The 24,475-nt window shown below is 40.0% G+C and overlaps 1 protein-coding gene across 1 annotated transcript in view; it reads left to right on the plus strand.

Moving 5' to 3' along the window:
- The first annotated feature begins 221 nt into the window (after window positions 1-221).
- The window catches only part of LOC143998000 (uncharacterized), a 54,492-nt gene continuing 30,238 nt past the window's right edge, over window positions 222-24,475 (plus strand). Inside the window, exons 1-5 of the mRNA XM_077493797.1 lie at window positions 222-843; window positions 6,860-8,784; window positions 17,883-18,051; window positions 18,729-18,931; window positions 19,144-19,748. Of these exons, the coding sequence (XP_077349923.1) occupies window positions 7,177-8,784; window positions 17,883-18,051; window positions 18,729-18,931; window positions 19,144-19,748 (2,585 nt within the window). The 5' untranslated portion in view covers window positions 222-843; window positions 6,860-7,176. The remainder of the gene's footprint in view (window positions 844-6,859; window positions 8,785-17,882; window positions 18,052-18,728; window positions 18,932-19,143; window positions 19,749-24,475) is intronic.

A 24,475-nucleotide genomic window follows, 5' to 3' on the forward strand; every position in this document is an offset into this window, starting at 1 on the left:
TGGGACAAGAATGAAAAATGCTGGGCTCAGAATGATAGTCTGTTCTATTTGGGAACATTCAATTTGCACAATTTGCAAAATTCATGAGCTAAAAATGGTGTGATTGATGAGCAAAAAACTAAAACTATGTCCCATTTTCATACACAGGAAGACCTCAGCCGGGGGGAGGCTGTGGCAAGTGGCAGCCAGGAGGTCGACCATCACTGTCAAGATATGAAGACATATGTAACACATATCTGTATATAACCCAGAGTTCCCCTTCAATATAAGAATGTATTTCTTTATATAATGTTTTTTAATTCTTCTTGGGTATTCTCAATATTGCAACACATATCTTGTTATTCACTTGTTATTGTTATTGTTATTACTTGTTATTTGCTTCACATGAGATTATTCCCAGAAATGATGTTCAAATGTTTTTATGGAAAATACCTGTTGATAACATAACTTACCAAAAAGTCAGAATGACCTTTAAAGTTGTTATTGTGTTATGGCGAAAATGACCATGTGAAATATGAAATAGATTATCCTGGAATGTATTGTGTATTTTCTATTTTCACTCTTTCCCACACATAGACTGTAATGTTATAATTTTCTTATAAAAACGCTGTTACAAATTGAGTAATATCATCACTTTCATCACTTTCCCTTTGGAAAGGAAGTGACGTGATCCTCTGTACGGAGATTGATTTTCTGAGTAAATATACATTGATGAATGCAACTTCGTAGAGGTCTTTTATTTCAAGGCTGTACATAACATTTGGTGACCCTGACGTTCTTCTTGTCTGCATCCCCACCTCCGGCTCTCAACCCGCAACAGGAGGGACAACAAAGAGGCCTCAGGTGAGAAAAATGTTATTTCTCATTATTATAAAGTACTATCTTTCTGTGCGGTTTTGAGGAGCCGGGTGGGGCTTGTGGAATACAGAAGGTAACACGTTCCTTTTTGATTTCAATGCATTCTGTCTATGTATGATTACTGAGAATAATAATGGTACCAATTATAGCTGATGCATGCAAATGTACGTACTTGTGTTTCTTTTTGTTGCCCTCAGAAATGACAATGTATATAGTTGTGTTATTAAGGGATGTGTAAGAGGCAGGTGCCACAATTTCTATGAGTGAATAGAAGGTGGTGAATGTTGAATTTTTTGTGTGATTTTTTTGAGAAACATTTGTGGTCCTAAGGCGGATAGGTTTGCCTTCAGCGGACAGCCACAAATGGGTGAATGACCTGCTGTATGTTCTCTGGAATAGGGAGTTGAGAGATACTAGCCTATTACCACTCAGAAAGGAGACGTCCTTCTGAGAGTAGAACGAAGTGAGATATCTCAATATATGTACTGGGCTGCTGGTACACAGCCGTAAGAAGTAAAAAGTAGAGCTCTCAGTCCCGGAGCTCTAAACTATTGTCATTTCTGAAAGGGGTAACAGGAAAAACATAAAGAAAATGGGAAATTTGCTTGGAAAAAATATTTTACCGGTAATGAATACTTTTGGGTTAACAAAAAAAAGGGCAAAGAAATTATTAAAAATAGCAAAGAAAACAGGGTTAAATGTATCAAAGTTGCATCCAAGCACTCCTATCATCAAGATGATGGTAAGTGGAGAGCCGGATGCTTTAAAGCATCATGTAAAGTGGTGTAAAATTACAAAAAGGGAATACAAAAAGGACCCGTCTAAATGGTGGCCTCCACAAGGTGCATTTGACACCCCAACAATTGATGCGTTATTTAATTTACTTTTCAAAATGTCTGATTGTGGGGGGATTGAATGTTTGGCTGCTTGGGAAGAAGAGTCCCGAAAGAATCTAAAGCCACCCCCTTATAAAATGTGTACTGAAAAAACTGCTCTGCATCTGGAAGATGAAGAGGAGCTTCCCAATGCTTGGGCATCCCCGTATGAGTTTGCAAGAAGGGATTTAGAAGTAGCATCTAGAGCAGCATCTGCCCCTATAGGTGAAGTTGATCCTGTAGAGGAAAGGGAAGAAGACACGGGAGAACAAAGTGCTCCCTACCCGCCTTTTCAGGTTACCCCTCAGCAGCAGCAAGCTGTTTCCAGCTTCTCACAGGAGGGAAGGAGTCGAAGGCTAGAGGGAGCCCAAGGGACTTCCCAGCGGAGGAGTAGTTTGGGATCTTCATTAGATAGAAGTGAGGGGGTAATATTTGATAAAGATGGACAAATTTGGCAGTACACTCCATCAAGGCCAAATGCTTTAGCAAAATTCACAAAGGTAGATCAATCACATAGCCCCCTAAGACAGATAAATCAAAAATATAGCCCAGTAACTACAAGGCAAAAGGCAGCAAAACAGAAAACAACTCTGGGGGTACTGCATACTCCAGAAAGAAAGAGAGAAACAAGAGAGTTGCTTAGGTCTCTATTAAAAGAAAAGCCACTAGAGCAGATGCCCCTAAGGGAAGTAGCCCTGCCAGGAAGGATAGTGGGAGATCACTATGTAGCTAATATGGCCCAGGTTTATGTCCCGTGGAAGCCTAGTGAAATAAGAGCTATTGTAGCAGAATTGCCCAACATGGAAAAATGCCCTAAGAAATGGTATAGAAAAATGATGTGGATGGAAAGGACTCAGCAAGCCACATATATAGATATGTGGATCTTGATTGATTGTGCCATCCCTGAGAAGTATGTGGATGTCTGGAAGGTTTTTGCTCAAAAGAAGGGTGCCTGTCAGGAGGGAGTATTGAAGGTAGAAGAAGATGGGGCGGAAGCATATGAAAAAGCTGTTGATAGATTGAATGAGATTTTGAAAGACTGGGTTACAACTACGTTTGATAAGGGACAAGATATGCGAGTGTTAATGGATGTTGTTCAAAAGAAAGGTGAGGATGTATTAGATTATTGGAATAGGTTCAAGGATGCTATACAGAAGCACACAGATTGGATGGTTGATGATGAAGCTGATATGAAACGTCCTGAGTTAGTGAATGTGTTGGTAGGAGGAATGTTGCCTGAAATAAGAGAAGAAATAGAGCTTAGAACTGTAGGATGGAGAAAGAAGGCTGCCCCAGATTTGGTTGATATAGCACAAGCAGCCTATGAGGTGCTCCAAAAGAGAAAGGATAAAATAGAGAAGAAAGAGAAATCTAAAATAATGAATGTGCAAACTCCTGAAGTCAGAGAAAAGATCTCTGAGCCCAAAGGAATACCAGTTTCTACGGTGCAGGTATCACCTCAGGGTATGCCTGTAGCTGATCCTCCCTATCCACCCTCAGGTGTAGTATACATTTCTAATTATGGTGTTCCCCAAAATAGACTAACTAATTGGAAACAAAATTAAATGCCCCGCAGGAATCCTAAAATAAAATCCAGATATCAACAGATCATTCCAAATATACCTAGACCTGCGGCTCCCCAGCTTCGTGCTCCACCCACCTGCTTTAAGTGTGGTGTGGGGGGTCACCTGGCACGGGATTGCCGGAGGCGCTAGGATGAGGCGGAATGTGGTGATAATACGGAGGACCAAACAGTGTACCAGGCATTGGCAGCTATTGAAATTGATTCAGGTGAAGAGCCGATGATCATGATAAATGTCAATGGCGTTAACCTGTATAGCTTAATTGACACAGGTGCTTTGAGATCCCTTTTGAATGTCCTTGACCTTGACCTGCCGCTCTCTAATGAGAAAGTCTCATTGGTGGGGGTGAGTAATAATGTTATCTCAGCAGAGGTTACTAAACCTGTGCGAGTAACTTTGGGTGGACATTCAACAGAGCATTCCTTCGTATTGTCTCCACATTCCCCCTGTAATTTAGTAGGTAGAGATTTGCTGTCAAAAATGGGAGTGACCATTGCTTTATCCCCAGGGAAAACTATAGTAGATATACCCAGTGGAATGGAGCAGGAGGCTGCTGATCTCCTGTTCATGCCCTTATCAGTGAGGGAAATGGAAAAGGAGGGGGGGGATACCAGAGGGAGTAAAGCAACAAATTAACCCCTCCATTTGGGTGACTGGCGCTAACACGCCTGGCCTCATGCAAGTTTCTCCGGTAAGACTAAAAAGAGACCCTACACTGCCAGTACCTAGACTACCTCAATACCCCTTATCCCCAGATTCAGTAGAAGGTATAAGGCCAGTGATAGAAGAGCTACTACAGGAGGGGGTACTCACCCCCTGTAGGAGCCAGGCTAACACTCCTATTTATCCAGTACCAAAACCCATGAAAGCTGGTGAGGGGAGTTGCAGGTGGAGGTTGGTACATGATTTACGTGCAGTTAATAAAGTGATTGTTCCATCTGTACCAGTGGTGCCTAATCCTTCGACAATTTTGGCAACGATACCTCCCTCTGCTACTCATTTCACAGTAATTGATTTAGCTTCAGCATTCTTCAGTGTCCCTGTTCATCCAGAGGACCAATGGCTTCTAGCTTTCACGTTTGAGAAAAAACAGCTAACCTGGACACGGTTACCTATGGGATATCATGACTCCCCTAGCTGTTTTTCTCAGGCATTAAAGGACAAACTGGATGGGTGGCAGCCGCTCCATGGGTCCATCCTAATACAGTATGTGGATGATCTTCTATTGGCCTCATCGGATGAGGAAGCCTGTACTGAAGATTCTATATCCCTAATGAACTTTTTGGCCACTATTGGACAAAAAGTAGCTGCTACGAAAGTGCAATGGGTTAAAACTAAAGTGCAATACCTAGGTCACTGCATCTCTCATGGCATAAAACACCTCACCGATAAAAGGAAACAGGTAATTGCTAAACAAAAAATGCCTGTAACCTTAAAACAATTAAGAGCATTTTTAGGACTAGTGGGCTATTGTAGACAATTTTTACCACAATATTCCACTATAATAGGTCCATTACAAGACTTGTTGAAAGGTCATACGAAAAGCAATTACAAATTTACCACAGAAGAGTTAACTCCAGCAGTTAAGGAAGCGTTTAAACAGATAAAGCAATCCTTGCTAACTGTACCGAGTCTGGGTTTGCCTGATTATAGCAAGGATTTTTATCTGTTTTGTACGGAGGTTAATGGACACGCCAATGGGGTTCTAACTCAACATTTCTGTGCCAGGCATCGCCCGGTAGGGTATTATAGTTACCCACTGGACAGTGTAGCCAGAGGTTTGCCTGGTTGCCTAAAATCAGTAGCGGCGGCTGCCCTGCTGGTAGAAAAAACTACTGACATTGTACTTGGAAATGACTTATACTTAATGTGTCCGCATGACTTGGAAGCTATGTTAAACAGTGCTTATACTAAACATTTTTCTGTCCAGAGAATAACCCACTATCACTTGATTTTGCTGTCAGCTTCTAATCTAAAAATTCAACGTTGCCAGACCTTGAATCCGGCCACCTTCTTGCCAGAAGATGACACCGAGGAGATTGAGGACTCATACTTGGCACATGATTGTGCTACCTCAATTGATGAAGTGACCAAACCCAGACCCGACCTATTGGATGAACCCATCTCAGGCCTGCCTCTGTGTGCTGACCTATTTGTAGATGGCTCATCCCTTAGAAGACCTGATGGATTGAATCTAGCTGCCTGTGCAGTAGTGAACGGAGAAGGTAAACTATTGCATGCTGAAGTCTTGCAAAATTCTAAATCAGCACAGGCAGCTGAACTTACTGCTATTTGTGTGGCTTTAGAGCTTGCTGAAGGTGACACTGTGAACATTTATAGTGATTCAGCTTATGCTGTGGGTATCTTGCACAGCTTTGCACAACTTTGGCAGGAAAGAGGTTATCTTACAGCTGCAGGAACTCCTATCCAACACAAAGAATTGATTGTTAGACTACTTACTGCAGTACAGTTACCCTTCAAAGTTGCAGTAATCAAGTGCAAAGCCCACACCAGAGCGGAGGATAGTGTGTCTATTGGGAATGCTTTAGCTGATGAACAGGCTAGAACTGTTATACATTCCTATGATGCATCTAACCTGGTTTCTACTTTCACATTAATGGATCTACAAGTTGATCTAGCGGTACTATCAGCCTTACAAGACAGCTCGCCTCACAAATCTTCTTGGATCGCTAAAGGAGCGATCTGTGTAGAGGATGGATTATGGCGTTTCCATGGGAAATTAGTTGCCCCTCCGACTCTTTTTCCTTCTCTGTTTGCTTTGAGCCATGGGCCTTGCCATGTCTCAACAGGAGGGATGTGTCGGATGGTAAAAAAACATTGGTGGGCTCCAGGTTTCCACACATATGCTGTTAAGCAGGTTCAGGAATGTGTAACATGTCAAATGCATAATATTGGTAAACCAGTTCCCACTCCTATGAAGCATATTCCACATACTGAGGAGCCATTTCAAATTGTGCAAATTGACTTCTCAGATATGCCCCCTTGTGGCCGTTACCGGTATCTTTTGGTGTGCGTGTGTCAATTTTCGAACTGGGTTGAAAGCTTCCCCACTGCGAAGAATGATGCCCGTACGGTAGTTAAATGTCTTACTAGAGAATTAATACCTCGGTTTGGTATAGGGGCTGTCATTTCCTCAGATAGAGGTACACACTTTGATAATAAACTAATGGCAGAAGTGGTGAATATTCTGGGGATAAGACAGCAGCTGCACACGCCATATAGGCCACAAGCTAGTGGGATGGTTGAACGCACTAACCAGACTTTAAAGAGATATCTTGCAAAAATAACTGCTAATGGGAAAAGCACATGGGTAGAAGCGTTGCCTATAGCTTTAGCTACCATTAGGACTACCCCTAAAGAAAAACACGGGCTATCACCCTTCGACATACTATTTGGAAGACCACCTCGGAGACTTCCTGCACCTTTGGCACCCCCAGAGACAGTAAATTTGAGAAATGGTCAAGATACCATGATAGACTATGTGCGCAGACTGGCAAATGTGTTTTCTGATACTTTTTCCAGAGCCAAAGCAGGACAACCAGTGGACACAAGTGACGGAACGCATGGACTAAAGTCAGGAGAGTGGGTGTACATCAAGAATCATACACCCCGGACCACTTTGTCTCCTAGGTGGAAAGGTCCGTTTCAGATCATTCTTGTATCTCCAACTGCAGTGAAGCTGAAAGACTACAAGTACTGGGTTCATGGTTCCCATTGTAAAAAGACTGTAGCTCCGAAGGAACCTACAGATCAGTCTGCTGGTAGCAGGTATTCTTCTTTACCCTTGCATTCTAGGTCATCACCGCCAATTACTCGGGCCAGAGCCAGAAGACTCCAGAATGAATCTCCTGGGGCCTAGACCGAATGTGGTGTTATGGAGCATTATCCTCTGTGGTGGAGCGGTGGTGTGGATCACAGTAATGGCATTCGAATGGACATACCATAAAGAAAAGGGTAAGATACATGACACCTACCTTTTCAATGCCACTGTGACAAGTGAGAAATTGCAACCTGAAGAAAGCCGTAATCCCAATCAAAGAGCAAGAAGAGACACTCATGAGTATCATGTTAAATTGGGTGAACCCTTTCATAACTCCTTTGTGTCCATGCACCTACAGGCAGCAAAGAAACTGAACATTTCTAATTGCTGGATATGCACACACGCACCTATATCACATAAGACTATACCCTTATTAGGTGTTCCCAGCACATTGGCTGAAATAGAGAACAGTGCTCACTTTGAAGATGTAAGCAGAACTATGGTTGACAGAGTTGTTTCACTCCTGTTGTTCACTAATGCTCCAATGACAATCCCCTCTGTCTGCATAAACTTCACTCGAGAATATTCATCTGAGCTGCTTACTCAAGGTTTTCAAAGTACTACCAGACCTATTGGGAACTCTAACTGTATGGACAATGCTGAGATCAGATATTGGTTTGATGGTAAGGATACAGCATGGAGCACAGATCGGTATCAGGAACTACATGACTACACGCATCAACAACATTCTAGGCAAAACAATATGAAATTATTAATGTGTTTGCAGGGGTATAATTTCAAGAAGGCTTGTGCAGCTCCCCCAGGTTATTACTTTATATGTGGGAAGAAAGCATATAATTGGATCCCTTTAAATTCTATGGGGGTTTGTTATTTTGGGAGAGTAATACCTGCCACTTGGTATATGAGTAACAATGAGTTTAAGGAGTCCCAAATCCGTAAAATCCCCATACATCTTTTAAAAAGAGATTTAGATTCTCAGTCAGAACCTGGGGGGGAGGAAGAGAATCATGATGAGGTTGAAGATCCTGACATGAACAAGGAGGGTGAGACTAACATTGAGGTACCCCTAGTTAATGTTGAGGAAAATACTAATAACATTTATAATAGTGACCTTGGCACTAATATAGAGTCCCATGACAGGGAGATAAAGCCAATATTCTCCATACCATGGGTAAATAGATGTTGTATCAAAAAGGCATTCAGTTTTATCATTGATTTAGCTGACTTGATCGATAATATTACAGCATTGTATGATATGAACTTTGTGATGCTTGCCACTGAACTAAAAATGGTTAAAAAGGAGATGTTGCAGCACCGGCTGGTGCTGGATTATCTTACAGCGAGCCAGGGAGGAATATGCACCATAGTGGGAACAGGCTGTTGTAACTACATTGGAAATGATACTAAAGCAGAAGATGCTATCATTTCACATGTAGAACAGGTACAACAGCTTAAGCTCAATTTTCGGAAAGAGCATACTGAAACTGCTTGGGTTGAAGGAAGCTGGGAAAGCTGGACTTCCTGGCTTAATCCTGCCAACTGGTTTTCAGGCATTGGAGGTTGGTTTGCTGGTATATTACATGGTATCCTATATATTGTTGGTATCATAGTACTTATAATCCTTATAATCAAATGTGCACCTATGTTATTCAAATGCTGTTTTAAAGTAACTACCACTTCTTGTTGCGCTATTTGGAAAGCTTGTACTAACACTGGTTCTTTTGAGCCCCAAAGGTCAAGAGTTAGAACTGCTCATGAGATGGTGGCTCGTATAGCTGAAGGTCAACCCAGAGCCATAGAGGAAGTTTAAAGAGGAATACCCAAGGAATTATAAACATAGGAGGGATGTCAAGATATGAAGACATATGTAACACATATCTGTATATAACCCAGAGTTCCCCTTCAATATAAGAATGTATTTCTTTATATAATGTTTGTTAATTCTTCTTGGGTATTCTCAATATTGCAACACATATCTTGTTATTCACTTGTTATTGTTATTGTTATTACTTGTTATTTGCTTCACATGAGATTATTCCCAGAAATGATGTTCAAATGTTTTTATGGAAAATACCTGTTGATAACATAACTTACCAAAAAGTCAGAATGACCTTTAAAGTTGTTATTGTGTTATGGCGAAAATGACCATGTGAAATATGAAATAGATTATCCTGGAATGTATTGTGTATTTTCTATTTTCACTCTTTCCCACACATAGACTGTAATGTTATAATTTTCTTATAAAAACGCTGTTACAAATTGAGTAATATCATCACTTTCATCACTTTCCCTTTGGAAAGGAAGTGACGTGATCCTCTGTACGGAGATTGATTTTCTGAGTAAATATACATTGATGAATGCAACTTCGTAGAGGTCTTTTATTTCAAGGCTGTACATAACATCACCCTCCTTCTCCTCCTCCTGCCACAACTACAGGAGCCCAGCCACAGCCTCGAAGGATGCCTGGTGGGAAGTACCTAAGGAAGATGAGAGAGTGATGGCCTGGGTTCTGTCTGGTCTGACAGAAGATGCAGCCTCTTGAAGAACCACATCCTGGGGACATAGATGGCATCTGCTTTTCCTGATCTCTAGGACTTCTGGACCAGACTTCTCTCCCTGAGATATGTACTCCTCAGGCCACCAATTTTTCTTTTTCTAATTAGTTCATGTCTGCCCTGGGGGCCAAAGGCTTTGCCAAAGTAACAAGTTTCTCCAGCGCTGCCTTCCTCTTTTTAGTTGGTTGAGACCTAAATAAAGATTTTTTTTGTTTGAGGAAATACTTGCGTATGTGTTTTACTTCAAAAAGGACAGTTTATTTGTGAGCAGGCAGGTACATTTCAAAAATACTAAGTGAAATGAATAACAAGGGGTACGAATACTAAACAACCTCCTGTAGATTAAAAAAGAAAAAGAAAATCTAAAAAAGATAATAATGTTGTTGTGGTAAGTTTACACACAAAACACACCCAAAAAATGGAAAGATGAGCAAACTGTCAAAAAAGGAGATGTTTAGTAAAAAAACAAAAAAAAAAATTCACCCAAAAAAGAATAAACAAAAAATAAAATTTTGTATATGTGACGAACCTGAGCGAGCGCTTCCGTGTCCGAATTTGATTGTAAGCATGCGTGGCACCTTGTCCGTCGGAGTAGGCTACACATGATCGGAGTATGTCCGATCGGAGCATTTTGTCGGAAAATATTTCTGGCAAGTTGGAAAAGTTGGTCCGTCGGATATTCTGATGGAAACAGTCCGATGCAGACCACACACAGTCGGAATATCCGACAAAACGCTCTGATAGGAAACATTCCGACGGAATATCCGACCGTGTGTACAAGGGCTAAGACTACGTATAAAGGTTTTTGTTTTTTTTTGGGAAGGATTGATGACATTTACATGTTTGTATTTTATTGCATTTTCTTTTCAATAAAAATTAGGTAGATGTGAGAATTTTGATTGAAAAGTTATACGAGATTTGTTCGCCATCTACAAAACGACAAATTTGATTTCACTAGGAAACAAGGTTTGTATTCACATTTAAATTAAAGCAGATTCTCTCAACATTTTTCAATCAAGATTCACTCTTCAACATGAAAGATTCCAGTATCCTACAACATTCACTGTTGTTTGTAGTTATCAGGCAACCATCATCTACTATCTTTGATTACCTTTATCTGATCAAAATAGTAATAAATATAATATACGGGTCAGAGAGTCTCTCGTTTTCTCAAACCATTGCAGTCCTCAAAGTTTTCCAAAAGGACAATTTTTCCCAACAGCGTAGATTTATAAGTGTTGTTGTCTTAGACCAGGGCTCTCCAAACTTTCCAACTAAAGGGCCAGATTACTGTTTTTCAGATCGTGGCCAGCGGGAGTGGAAATTTTTCTGCCATCAGTAGAAGTAAACATCACCACTTTTGGTATTAGGTTAGAGGAATAGTGTATCGTTGGCATCATAACGAGGAATAGTGTCCTATTATTAGTGTCAGTGGGAGAAATGGTGCTTCATTGTTGGTGTTAGATGGCAAAGTAATGTCTCCTACCAGTAGGAGGATTAATGCCCCAAAGGCCCAGATAAAGGCAAGCAAAGAACCGCATCTGGCCCACGGGCCGCAGTTTGGAGACCCCTGTCTTAGACTGACCATAGATAAACGGCTTTCTAGGAGTGATAAGCAAATGACTCTATAGGATATGGGGGTTAGTCGTGGTTCTTGGCCAGTAAAGGAGAAAACCCATACAAAGCTTTGTATCTTCCTTCTCCATAGATGTGTGAAGAATCAGAAGACTTCAATGTACCAAATCAAGTGTTTATGAGGGCCTGTGACTCTTGTTTCCAACACATAGAGATGCCATAGAAGTTCTGATCATTACAAGTGATTCTTACTTTGTGAGGATCAGGTGTAAATAGAGTTTTTTTTATGGCAACTCTTGTACATGTTAGTAATTGAATCAGTTGTGTCTCTCCCAATACTGGGGTAATCGTGCAAATCTAGCATTCCCTGATGGCCACAGTTGGACACCATTAGCCCCAACAATGGAGGTTGGCTTTCATAAACATGGTCATTGTGATGGAAAGAGTATCGGCGGTCACACCTCAGCCAGGTATTCTCCCTCCTCTTTAACATATCAATTCACCAATCCATCACCATTGAGAATCCCCGGGTGTTAATGTCCTCTCTATATTCCGCAGCTGGATAATCATTGTCAAAGTTTGAGGTAAAACCAAAGTGTATTTAGTGAATAACACAAACTCTGTTGTATTATTACATTTACCTAAATATTTAAATAGTTGCTATTTTATATTTTTCACTACATTTTAGAATTTCAGGTGCTTCTTTTAGTGGCAGTTTCCATGCAGTCGGCATTCCTGATGAACAACAGGTGACATAAAAGGAAGCTCCATAGCAAAGATATTGTTTTTAGGGAGTCTATTCAGACTAGAAGAACTAAATTGTGATGATGGGAAGTAAAGCAAAATGTATAGGATGGAATCAGATTCTCCATATGTAATGAGCAAATATGGCTACCTTTTTATAGGCACATAAACATTTTCTTTTTTCTTAAACCTTAGCTAATCAACTAAAAATTGCTAGCACATATTTTTTTATGGCAGATCAGACTCACAATGGTTCATTCAATGTGGAAGCTTCTTACATCATACGTTGCAAGCCGATAGAGAATACTAAAGACTCCAGACAAGACCGGGAGAAGATGGCATCTGCTATATTTTGTAAATATGATGTGCATACTTACACATTATGGCAAGAGACCTGGGGCCTCTTATGTTTAGTTTTACTTTAAGATGAGAAGTTTCATATATAAATTTAAATGGTTTAAAAAGACCCAGTCCTTCTCAACCTTTTCCACATAGAAAACCCCATTTAATAACATTCAAGTCTCAGAGAATCCCCCTGCTAATGATTGCTAAATCCATAGGCATGCACAGGGAGTGTGCCAGGTGTGCCTGGGCACACCCTAATCACTCTCTGCAGTGCCAATTCCCCCTACTGCCTGGGCTTCCTCTGTGTTGGGCCGCTGGCTTCCCTCCTCTCCTCCTAGCTTCTGCAGTTGGGATATTTCAGGATGGAATAGTTGAATAGTTGCTATTTTATTTACCGACCCCCTTCCTTTTCCAAATGAACAAAATGAACACACTCACTCACTGTATTCATGCATACCAGAAGCATAGTAAACCTTTTACTATGCTTCGGTTTGTGAATGAACAGGAAGGCACTCGGCACAAAGCACTTCCCATTCATTTGGTTGAACTGGATGGACTTGTGTTATTTCTCAACCAGCTTAACTGTGTAACTATGTGGCTTCACAGAGCCTGGGGACCTATAATTCACAGCTTAGGCTGCAGAGAAAGGTATGTGTGTTTTAGGCTTTGGGGTGCACACCCTAATGCAATAGGCTGTGCACACCTATGGCTATATCTACAGCTCTGTGTATATTAGTGTGATGTTCAATAGGAAGAATGTTCCTTACATTTGAGGTCAGTGGGAACCCCATGTACAGAAAGCTAGAAAGATCATTTGTTGTCAGTGGAAATATATTAATGAGGCAGACATTGCTCCTTTTATCAAGGAACCCTCAGTAACCTCCTGGAGGAACCTCCTTGTTTCATGGAACGATGGTTGAGAAAGACTGATCTACACAACCTCTCGTCTTTTGGAAATTAAAAATTTTCCTGCAGTAAAAGAATGTCTGGTTTTGGCCAATGTGGACATTGTTCAGTGGTTTCCCATGTATAATACTAAGGTTATGGCTTTCTTTATACCATGACACAATCTAGTGTTGTGTTATTGTTTTTTTTATGGCAACTACTCTACAGATTACTAATGTTACCACCTGTGTGTGTTCCAATACTGAGACAATCATGCAAATTTGGTATCCGCTGAGAGCCACAAAAGGACATCACTCTTCCCAACAATGGAGGTTGGTTTGCATAAACACGGTCATTGTGATGGAATCAGTATCAGCAGTCACACCTCAGCCAAGTATTCTACCTCCTCTTTACCATATCAATTCACCATCAAGTCCCTCACCTTTGATATGATTAGTTACATCCTGGGTGTAAACATTCTCTCTATATTCTACAGATAGACATTGTCCAAGAATACCAAAGTGTACCTTTACTAAATAACACAATCTCAGTTGTATTATTACATTTACCTAAATTGTTAAATAGTTGATATTTTATATTTTTCACCACATTTCAGATATTCAGGTGCTTTTTTTTGAAAAGGCCAACTCCATGCAGTAGGCATCCCTGATGAACATGTGACATAAAGGGAAGTAACATAGTAATTGTATTGATTTTATACAGTCTGTTCAGACTGGTGGAACTATAATGAGATGAGGTGAACTAAAACAAAAATCAAAAAGATGGAACCAAATTCTCCATGTAAAATGAGCAATTGTGACTCCCTCCTTGTACACATACTTAAAACATAACTAATCAAATTTATATACTGTAAAACCTGGCCGGCCAATAAATAAAGCTGAGGACTCTGAACCCAGAAGAGAAGGAGAAGGTAGCAATGGGGGCAACTAGATGAAACAAAGACCTTATGTGAGGTAAGTCTGCCATAACATGCAAAAATGAGGTGCACACTTGCACATTATGGCAAGAGCCTTGTTGACACTTATGTTTAATTCCACTATAAACTGTTTATATATACATACACCCTAGAGGACTACCTAAACCATCCTGTTCTCGAACTTTTGAAAATGGAGGAACCCCTGGAATAACCATCAAATCTTAGAGGATCCCTGCTAACAATTGCTACATTTACTGCTCTGTGTACATTAGACCCCATACACATTATTCGATTTTCTGCGGATTTTTGTGTTCAGATTTACCAAAACCATGTAGTGCAAGGGCCTACCTGATTGCATTCAAATTTAAACTCTTAAGGTTTGACCTCATATTATACGGTTTTGGTAAATCTGAAGTCAAAAATCTGCAGAAAATCTAATAGTGTGTATGGGCCCTTAGTGTATTGGTCAGTGGAAAGAATCTAATTACATTTGTGGTCAATGGTAACAACTCCCCTTACAGATATCGGAAAAGATCCTTGGTGTCAGTTGCAACTTATCAATGAGACAGAATTTGCTTCTTGGTCAAGCAACCCATAGCTAGCTACATCTAGATCAATTCTATTGTTATTGGAGTTAAGTTTTCAGCAGTTAAGGAATGACTCATTTTTGGCCAATAGGGACATTCTGGTTTTCCATTTAGAATACTAAGATTAAGGCTTACTTTATGCCATGGTAGCCTCAAGTGTTGTGTTATTGATTATAAAATGACTGACAACCCAGTTGTATTGTACATTATTCAGAAGCATCGGTTTTGAAAGGTATTTACTTTTGAAGGCACAATCTACACATTTGGCATTCTTGTCTCAATACTTGGTATGTTGTTTTCCCAGAACATCATGTCAGTATGATATTTTCCATTATATGATATACACATGGATTGTTCTCGGTCAGAGACTCACCAAGTAGTGAAGACATGATCGGGATGTTTGGAGATGAATCTCTAGAAATAAGCCCAGACATGGCAGCTCTAGAATATTAATATAATATTCCTAACCTGACAAGTCGTTTTAATCCTCCTGAAAACTATTTGTATGCTTATGATATTTTTATACTTACTTTTTCATTTTTTTATTTTCAATAAGTCCTTTTTAATCTAAACCCATTGGTGTACAATGATACTAGAAGGCATAAAACATAGGTAAAAACCCACAAGAACCTACAGCCGGTGTTACTTTTTTTATTTTTCTCATAAACTTATCTGGTTAGTTTTCCCTTTTTGGTTAAAAAATGAGCAGCACTGCTTATTTTTAAAAAAGTTTTTTTTATTTGGTGTTCCATGAAAGCTACGGTGGCAGTGGTCTGTTTTTTGGTATTTGAGTCCCTAAACAAATTTTTCTGTGCTGTTGTTTTTATTAATCTTAACATATTTTGATAACCTTTTTGGATTATGATAACTAGCTGCAATGGATGTATTTGGGTATATGGAGAAAAAGGTGGTGGATTTAAAGGAAGTTTTCAATTCCACCAAGGAAAACCTGGGATAGACTTAGAAACCAGTTGAAACATCTAATGGGAAAAACAAATTAAGATTTGGTGGGATGTGAATATTCTGGAATTCTAAATTAAGGAGAGGATAACCCGAAGGAGGTTGAAACGGGACAGCAGAAAAACAGACCAGTGCTTTTCACTTTTTTTTTTTAACAGTATTTTATTTGATGTTCTATCAAAGTTTGGGTGGCAGCGGTCTGCTTCTAAACTCAATTTTTTTTTGTGGTGCTGTTGGTTTTATTAATATTTGTTCTCCCTCTTGTATTAGTTATTCAGTCTATAATCAGGTAAAAAATAAATATTGGAAAACAAATAATTTTCCATTTCATAGTTAATATGATGGAAAGTTTCATTTTAAAACTCAGTAAAGTTTTTAAAGTATTTGTGTATTCAGCATGTTTAATCCTATCACCGATTCTCTAGAAAACCTGTTTATATGCAAATCAACCAGAACAATCTGGGATTGTTTACACAACATTTCCATGAGAAGTCAGCCAATGGAAAGCCTCCATTCTCTGCCTTCCCCGCCCATCTCCCTTGTATAAAGTGGGCCTCTCCCTCCTGTGATCAGTGATTCTACTTCCAGAGATCCCGGTATACTCATCTATTACAGCCTAGCTGGAGATTTGTTGACGTTGTCCGGTGTTGATCTGCAGTGGAACTTAATACTTCGAGAAAAAAATCCAACTTCATCACCGCTGAATCCTCCCGACATTAAGGTAAGGTCACTTTCCTCTAAACAATCAATGTGATTTAATGAGCATTCTGATAATAATCCTGCAGAGGTTTATGAGGTGTATGTAATTAATATCTAAAACCTAAATATAAAAAACTGATGAAAGGGGTAATGAATGGAGGTTCAGGACAGGATATTATGAAATACAATGTATACAGAAGACAGGATAGCCATTGGCTTGCCATGATCAGCCTGATAACAACATTGTTAGTAATAAATTAAGTGCAATAAAAGTTGGGGTAGTAATTTGTGTGATGTAATACAAAAGGAAACACAAGTTTGGGTAGCTAAGTAATGTATAATTGTTATAAATCTCCTATTATAAGTATATTCCAATCTGTACAAAACAAATGACTGAACATCATTAAATTCTTTGCTATGAAATATTCCCTCTCAAAAAAAATCCGAGTACAACATTTTACATAATGACCTCACTGAGCATTCCCTTCACTTCATTTCATGAAGTCTGTCAGTCTGATGCTATGAGGTCTTACTGAGAACATAAAAATGACATTGAGCAGGGAAATGCACTGAAATCGTTTTTTAAGGTGCCTGAAAACTGATGTGACAATGGAGTGTTTGGATGTTATCACATCACTCATGGTTATTGTTGGTCATTCTGGGACTTCACAGATTTGAGGAGAATGTTATAAGGAAGTGTCACTAATATCTTCTGATGGCTTTAGCATGGCCTCTGAAGTCTTGTACTGGGTACAAAAGGTGAAGCAACCATTGTCCTTATTTTACATGACAGGTCTGATTAAATTTACACTTCTTACTTGGCTGAGCTCTGTGTTCATCCTCCTGACTTCATGTAAGGAAACTGGAAAGTTGAGATAGCCGGTCGGCAAAAAAAAGCAGAGAATCTCTTGCAGATCATCTTATGGTATATTTGGTCTTTTCATGGCAGTACCTGCTAGAAATATGATTCACCAAAATTCTTCTGGCAGCAGATACATGTTTCCAAAGTTTAGTACATTTCCTTCCCGAAGGACACTTGGAGGTAAAATTATTCTTTTGACCCCCCCCCCCCCAGTTTCCCAGACGCCCCCACACACATAACTGAACTGGTAACTATTGGATATATCCTGACACCTATTTATTGTTATAAGTCTTGGCTTTTCCATTTGATTTTGTAATTGACCAAGTTATACATTTGCTTGATAATTGTCTTGTATATGGATCGCTGTATTTCCATATTCAGGTCCTCTTAACTGTTCTTCATACATTTCTGTTGCTCTGTTAAAGCTCTCACTTATATAACTGAACCTTATTCCTGAGTCACATTCATTAAGATGTGGAGCTTTATTGAGCATTTCATATTTAAAGGGACAATTAAATGCTAGTAATAGTATTAATTTTTCACAAATTTTTAAAGTTTATCTTTAAAGATTTGTTTTCTTCTTAATGTAACAAGTTTTCTGTTTTTCCTTTCCAGGACACTATGGCCTCCATTGCTGATGATGTGGAAGGACTTCTGGACAGAATGTTCTACTTCTGGTCCCAAGGACTAGTGAAGGTAGACTTACAGGAGTTCTTCCTCATTGTGAAGGAACTGGGAGAAGGAGGCTATGGAAGAGTATTATTGGCAAACGACAAGATAACAGGTCAGTGAATTATTCTAACCAACATTTTCAATATCAATATCGTCTATGATGATTTATGTATATGTATGTAAATTTGATCTTTAAGTTATAGACTATATATTTATTACATCTCAATAAGTATAAACTGTTTAAAGTATGGATTCAAATTGTTAGAATTATTTAGGTAACTAAGCAATGGGGTGAGTCTTGGGAAGAGTTATGCAAATATCAAAATACTTTGATGGGTACATATCTGCCTGGAAGAGTAGACTGTATTTTCATGGAGACTGCCTCCATAATGATCACATCTGATGCTGATCCTCCATGATTAAAAGAACAGAAATCCAATGAATGAAAGGGGTGGGCCAGGAACAGTCAGGCTGGGGAGGATATGATGCTAATAATGATGGAGGTTCCCCAGCCAGAAAACAAGATGAGGTCTTTCTGATTAGTTGCAGCTTCTAATGCACTTTGAGAAAAATCTGAGTAGGACATTTCAGTCCATGAGAGGTTCCTCTACACTTGACTGTTTATAAGGCTGAAATTTAGCTTTAAGTGAAGCATAATACATTCTCAAACATTTTAATAAGATCTGTTGCTCTAAGACAGAGATTTTCGAGTGGACATAAAAAATAATCAGCTAAAAAATGTCCAATTCTTAATCCAAGTTAAATGATTAATATTTTATTTTTTTACAGGCCAAACAATGGCGTTGAAGATCATGGATAAAAAGAAGACCAGCCTGCGTTCTTTCCTCCAGGAGTTCAGTGTTTCATACTTCCTTTCTCCTCACCCTAATATCATCGGATGTATTGGCATCGCCTTCACCACCATCGACTACTTTGTTTTTGCCCAGGAACTGGCCCCTGTTGGTGATCTGTTCACCATGATTTTACCCCACGTAAGTACATTAAGATTTCAGTATGCCCATTTTTTTTTCCGTTTTGGTAAAGAAGTGTTAACTAATATATTTAGAATTTTACATCACTTTGTCTTAATGATGGTGAAAAGTTATGGCCGTACATATACTTTCACTGACTCTGAATTTCTCTTTATATTCTACCAAACTGTATTTTTAACATCTCTTTTGTATTTCCATTTCTTTTTTCCTAGGTGGGAATCCCAGAAGATGCAGTCAAGAGGTGTTCTGTACAGATCTCCAATGCTCTTGAATTCATGTCCAAGAAAGGACTTGTTCATATGGATTTGAAGCCAGAAAACATTTTAGTGTTCGACAAGGACTGCCACCTCATCAAGATCACAGACTTTGGCCTTTCTAAGGTCAAAGGGAAAATGATAACCTCCAGGTGCGGCAGCAAATCTTATATGGCCCCAGAATTGCGTGACGTGACCATCTCTAATGGACTGGTTGTAGATGGCAGCCTGGATGTGTGGTCGTTTGGGGTCATCATCTACTGCCTACTCACGGGGGAGATTCCATGGCAGGTGGCCACCCTTGATGATCAAGGATATAAATGTTTTGTTGACTGGCAGAACAATTTTCATATGGACACGCCTCCTAAAGCATGGAGAAAGATTCCCACTGAGATAAGAAGGATGTTTATCTCTCTTTTGGCTATTGACTATATGAAAAGAAGTAAAGCTACAGAAATCCTGAAATATATGACTGAAAACTGGAAGGAAGGAACCCCAGATGCAACCATAGGACAAGGAGACAAGGATCCAATAGAATGCTGTTCTGTACAATCCTACAAAAGGTAAGACAAGGATGTGATGGAAACACTACCCTCAGAAGGTAGTGTTTCCATCACATCCTTGTCTTACCTTTTGACCACAGAAACGTCTGGATCTCAGTCTGAAATGACTCCAGAACCACAGAAGGACAACATGGAGGAGGCACTTATCATATTTGATGATGAGTTTTCCTTACATGTTGGTGCAGAGGTAGACATTGAATGAACAATGAGTGATGGTGCATTGAAAAGAATATCACATATGGACATCTTTCTCAGGTATGTGGCTTTCTCAATTCAATATTCAAGTCATTACTTTTTGTACCACAATATCCATGAGTGATTTTGCTTTGAAACATAAGGCAATGCATGTTTGTGAATTTTGTAGCTGCCTTATTTTTCTCCTTTAGAATGATTTAAGTCTTAAGTCTAAGCATTGCAAAACTAGCATGGGATGTGTTCTATCCCTACATACTTGTGCTATGTGTTTTTCCCTTACATCTCAGGAAGTAGGGAGGTATGTCAATGATGGATAGTCTGTTATCAACTCTCAGAGTGGTGGGGATAAGACCTGTAGTTAAGAAAATTAAAGGGAAACCTGAATCAAAGAGGCTCATACAAAGTGTCTTCTAGCTAACAATGGTAATAGCAGGACTCTTGTTGGATATTATCAGGTACCAAAGTACTGGAGGCCAATAGATCAAGGGTTTCCCTTGCAGCTCAGTTCCAGACTCCCCTGGAGATGAAACAGGAGGAGTCAGGCCCAAAGTCGCACAGGTCGCAAGAGTTGCTTGCAGAAGAGGGTCAGGAACACTGCTGATGAGCTGCGGGGCTGCTGCAGGCAGGTGGCGCCTATGAAATGTAGCAGGTAACCAGGGTCACAGAGAGATGGTAGTCAATACAAGCCAAGGTTTGGTGCCAGGTGGATAGCAGGGTAAACAAAGTTTAGATTGGAGCCAAGGATTAAGACAGGTAACAGGTCAAGGAGATCCGTTAAACAAGCCGAGGTCAAGGTCAGGTGGCAGGCAGGAGACAGGTCTGGAAGAAAAAAAATAATAAAGAATTACAGGAAACAGGAAACACAGGAACATTGGTAACAGCTGGGCTATAACACCACTTCAGCCAAGGGCTGACTTCCTTATAAAGGCCCATGTGATGTGCTGGTGGAGGTGCTGGGTCCTAGAACCCTTCTCGTGCTTTGACCGATGCTACATCCTAGAGACCTACTGCTATTGGTACCCTGACAGATATATTATCAGTTTGCTGTTAAACATTTTAGATGGTTGCTATTTTATTATGGCATTGCCAAGACCAATTATAACAGGTTTAGAGCAGTAACAAGAACACCAGTGAAGGATGGCTGCTTATTGGTTGGTGTATGTCTCTATCCATTTGTATTTTGTCTTGTTTACTAGATCTGTCTATTCTGTGGTTATTTTGTAATTTACACAACCACAACCTGTGATATTACCTCTTAGTGGAACCTTTTTTTAAACTTTTTGTAACCTTTTTAATGGAACCACAACCTGTGACCTTATAATTTATTACCATTTCATATATAAATATATACTTTTTTACCGCAGCATACTCAGGTATTCTGCAGATAAATATACCTTCAGAACTGACCACATGCACTTTATTATTATAAATAAAATTCATGATTTAATTCCCAGAACCATTTCTCTATTTTGTTCTAACAATATTTCTTTACATTTTTTAGATGACAAGTCTGGACTATCCCCAGTGGATGAACAAGACCCCTACCTGGTACATGGTGGATGTAACTTGTACATATATGAGTAGTTACTCCTCCTGTGCACTGGGTGGGGCTCTTGAATTTTCTCCATATGGAAAAATACCTGCTGATTCTTCTGCAGATATCCAGAGGAGAAAGGAGGTACATTGGTGGGACAGGTGAGAATTTGGTTCAGCGGTGAGACAGAAGAGCATGGGGGTACAGCGGTGGAGCGGATGTGCACGGAGATACAGTGGTGATGAAGATGAGAAAGGGGGTACATTGTTGGGGCAGATGGGCAGGGGGGTTACAGTGGTGGGACAGAAGAGCTGGGTGGTACAGAGGTGTGGCAGATGTGCAGGGTAGTACAGCGGGAGAACAGATTTTCAGGGGGTACAGTGATCTGAGGTGATTTGCAGGAATTGGGGCTGATGTGAGGACTGGAAGTACAGGACTTGGGGCTGATCTAAGGCATGAGAGTGCAGGAGGTTAATTAGTCACTATTACTCAAGTAGTTTACAGCATTTACTTTATAAAAAAATATTTTGTGATTGAGAGTATGAAGTTGACATTTTTTTGTTAAAAAATTTATTTGAAAAGATTTTTCGGCACACTGTGCTCAAAAGGTTGCCTACCCCCGCTCTATTTCTTTACAAATCAAAGAAACTGAATTAACTTTCATACAAATATTTTTGCTTCACTTGAACTTCTCTTCAACTTGTAAATTTTTGATGAAACATTAATTTTTTTCCCTTTAAGATTATATAGTTTTATAGTTTCATAGTTAGTAAGGTTGAATAAAGACACCAGTCCATCCAGTTCAACCCGAGTGAGTGTCTACCCCTATCCCTGTACATTGCACACTCACATTGGTTTCTACCCTCAAAGAGCCCACAATCTAAGGTCCCCATTCATATACTAGGGCCAATTTTGGACAGAAGCCAGTTAACCTACCTGCATGTCTTTGGAGTGTGGGAGGAAACTGGAATACCTGGAGGAAACCCACACAGGTACAGGGAGAACATGCAAACTCCAGGCAGGTAGTGTTGTGGTTGGGATTTGAACCAGTGACCCTTTTTACTGCTAGGTGAGAGTGCTAACCACTACACCACTGTACCGCCCTGCTAACCACTACACCACTGCGATTAGATTCTAAGACTACGTATAAAAGTTTTTTTTTGGGAAGGTTTGTTGACATTTACTTGTCTGTATTTTATTGCATTTTCTTTTCAGTAAAAATTAGATAGATGGGAGAAATTTGCTTGAAAAGGTATACAAGATTTGTTCGTCATCTACAAACGACAAATTAGATTTTACTAGGAAACAAGGTTTGTCTTTACATTTAAAGTGGTTGTAAACCCTTACAACACACTTTGACCTACAGGTAAGCCTAGATTAAGGCTTACCTGTAGGCCCAAGAAATATCTCCTAAACCTACATGGTTTAGGAGATATTTACCGAAAGACAGGCACCGCTAGACAGCGGCGCAGGCGCACTGAGCGTGCCGCCTTCAATGCCGATATGCTGCGCGTGGCGGCTCCCGTGCGCATGCGCGGGAGTGATGTAAACGCGGCTTCGCCGAATGACAGCGGCGGAGCGGTGAGACCCCACCGAGAAGATGGATGCGCCGGACTACAGGGGACAGCGGTGACATCGCTGGCTCCTGTGTCAGGTAAGTGACACATAATGGACTACTATGCGATGCGATGCATAGTAGTCCATTATGCTTTACCTTTGCAGGGAATGAAAGAGGAAGTAAACTCATCAGGGTTTACTTCCTCTTTAAACTAAAGCAGATTCTCTCAACATTTTTCAATCAAGATTCACTCTTCAACATGAAAGATTCCAGTATCCTACAACATTCACTGTTGTTTGTAGTTATCAGGCAATCATCTGCTGTCTTTGATTACCTTTATCTGATCAAAATAGTAATAAATATAATATACGGGTCAGGGAGTCTCTCATTTTCTCAAACCATTGCAGACCTCAAAGTTTTCCAAAAGGACAATTTTTCCCATCAGCGTAGATTTATAAGTGTTGTTGTCTTAGACCAGGGCTCTCCAAACTTTCCCAACAAAGGGCCAGTTTACTGTCCTTCAGATCGTGGCCAGCGGGAGTGGAAATTTTTCTGGCATCAGTACAAGTAAACATCACCACTTTTGGTATTAGGTTAGAGGAATAGTGTATCGTTGGTATCATAAGGAGGAATAGTACCTTATTATTAGTGTCAGTGGGAGAAATGGTGATCCATTGTTGGTGTTAGATGGCAAAATAGTGTCTCCTATCAGTAGGAGGATTAATGCCCCTAAGGGCCAGATAAAGGCAAGCAAAGGGCTGCATCTGGCCCTCGGGCCACAGTTTGGAGACCCCTGTCTTAGACTTACCATAGATAAACGGCTTTCTAGGAGTGATAGGCAAATGAATCTGTAGGATATGGGGGTTGGTCGTGGTTCTTGGCCAGTGAAGGAGAAAACCCATACAAAGATTTGTATCTTCCTTCTCCATAGATGTGTGAAGAGTCAGAAGACTTCAATGTACCAAATCAAGTGTTTATGAGGGCCTGTGACTCTTGTTTTCACCACATAGAGAGGCCATAGAAGTTCTGATCATTACAAGTGATTCTTACTTTGTGAGGATCAGGTGTAAATAGAGTTTTTTTATGGCAACTCTTGTACAGGTTAGTAATTGAATCAGTTGTTTCTCTCCCAATACTGGGGTAATCGTGCAAATCTGGCATTCCCTGGTGGCCACAGTTGGACACCATTAGCCCCAACAATGAAGGTTGGCTTTCATAAACACGGCCATTGTGATGGAAAGAGTATCGGCGGTCACACCCCAGCCAGGTATTCTCCCTCCTCTTTAACATATCAATTCACAAGCCCATCACCATTGAGAATCCCCGGGTGTTAATGTCCTCTCTATATTCCGCAGCTGGATAGTCATTGTCAAAGTTTGAGGTAAAACAAAAGTGTATTTAGTGAATAACACAAACTCTGTATTATTACATTTACCTAAA

Source organism: Lithobates pipiens, unplaced genomic scaffold (assembly GCF_037356315.1).
Source record: "Lithobates pipiens isolate NorthernLeopardFrog02 unplaced genomic scaffold, aLitPip1_a1.2 Scaffold_19, whole genome shotgun sequence".
In the NCBI taxonomy this organism is placed as follows: domain Eukaryota; kingdom Metazoa; phylum Chordata; class Amphibia; order Anura; family Ranidae; genus Lithobates; species Lithobates pipiens.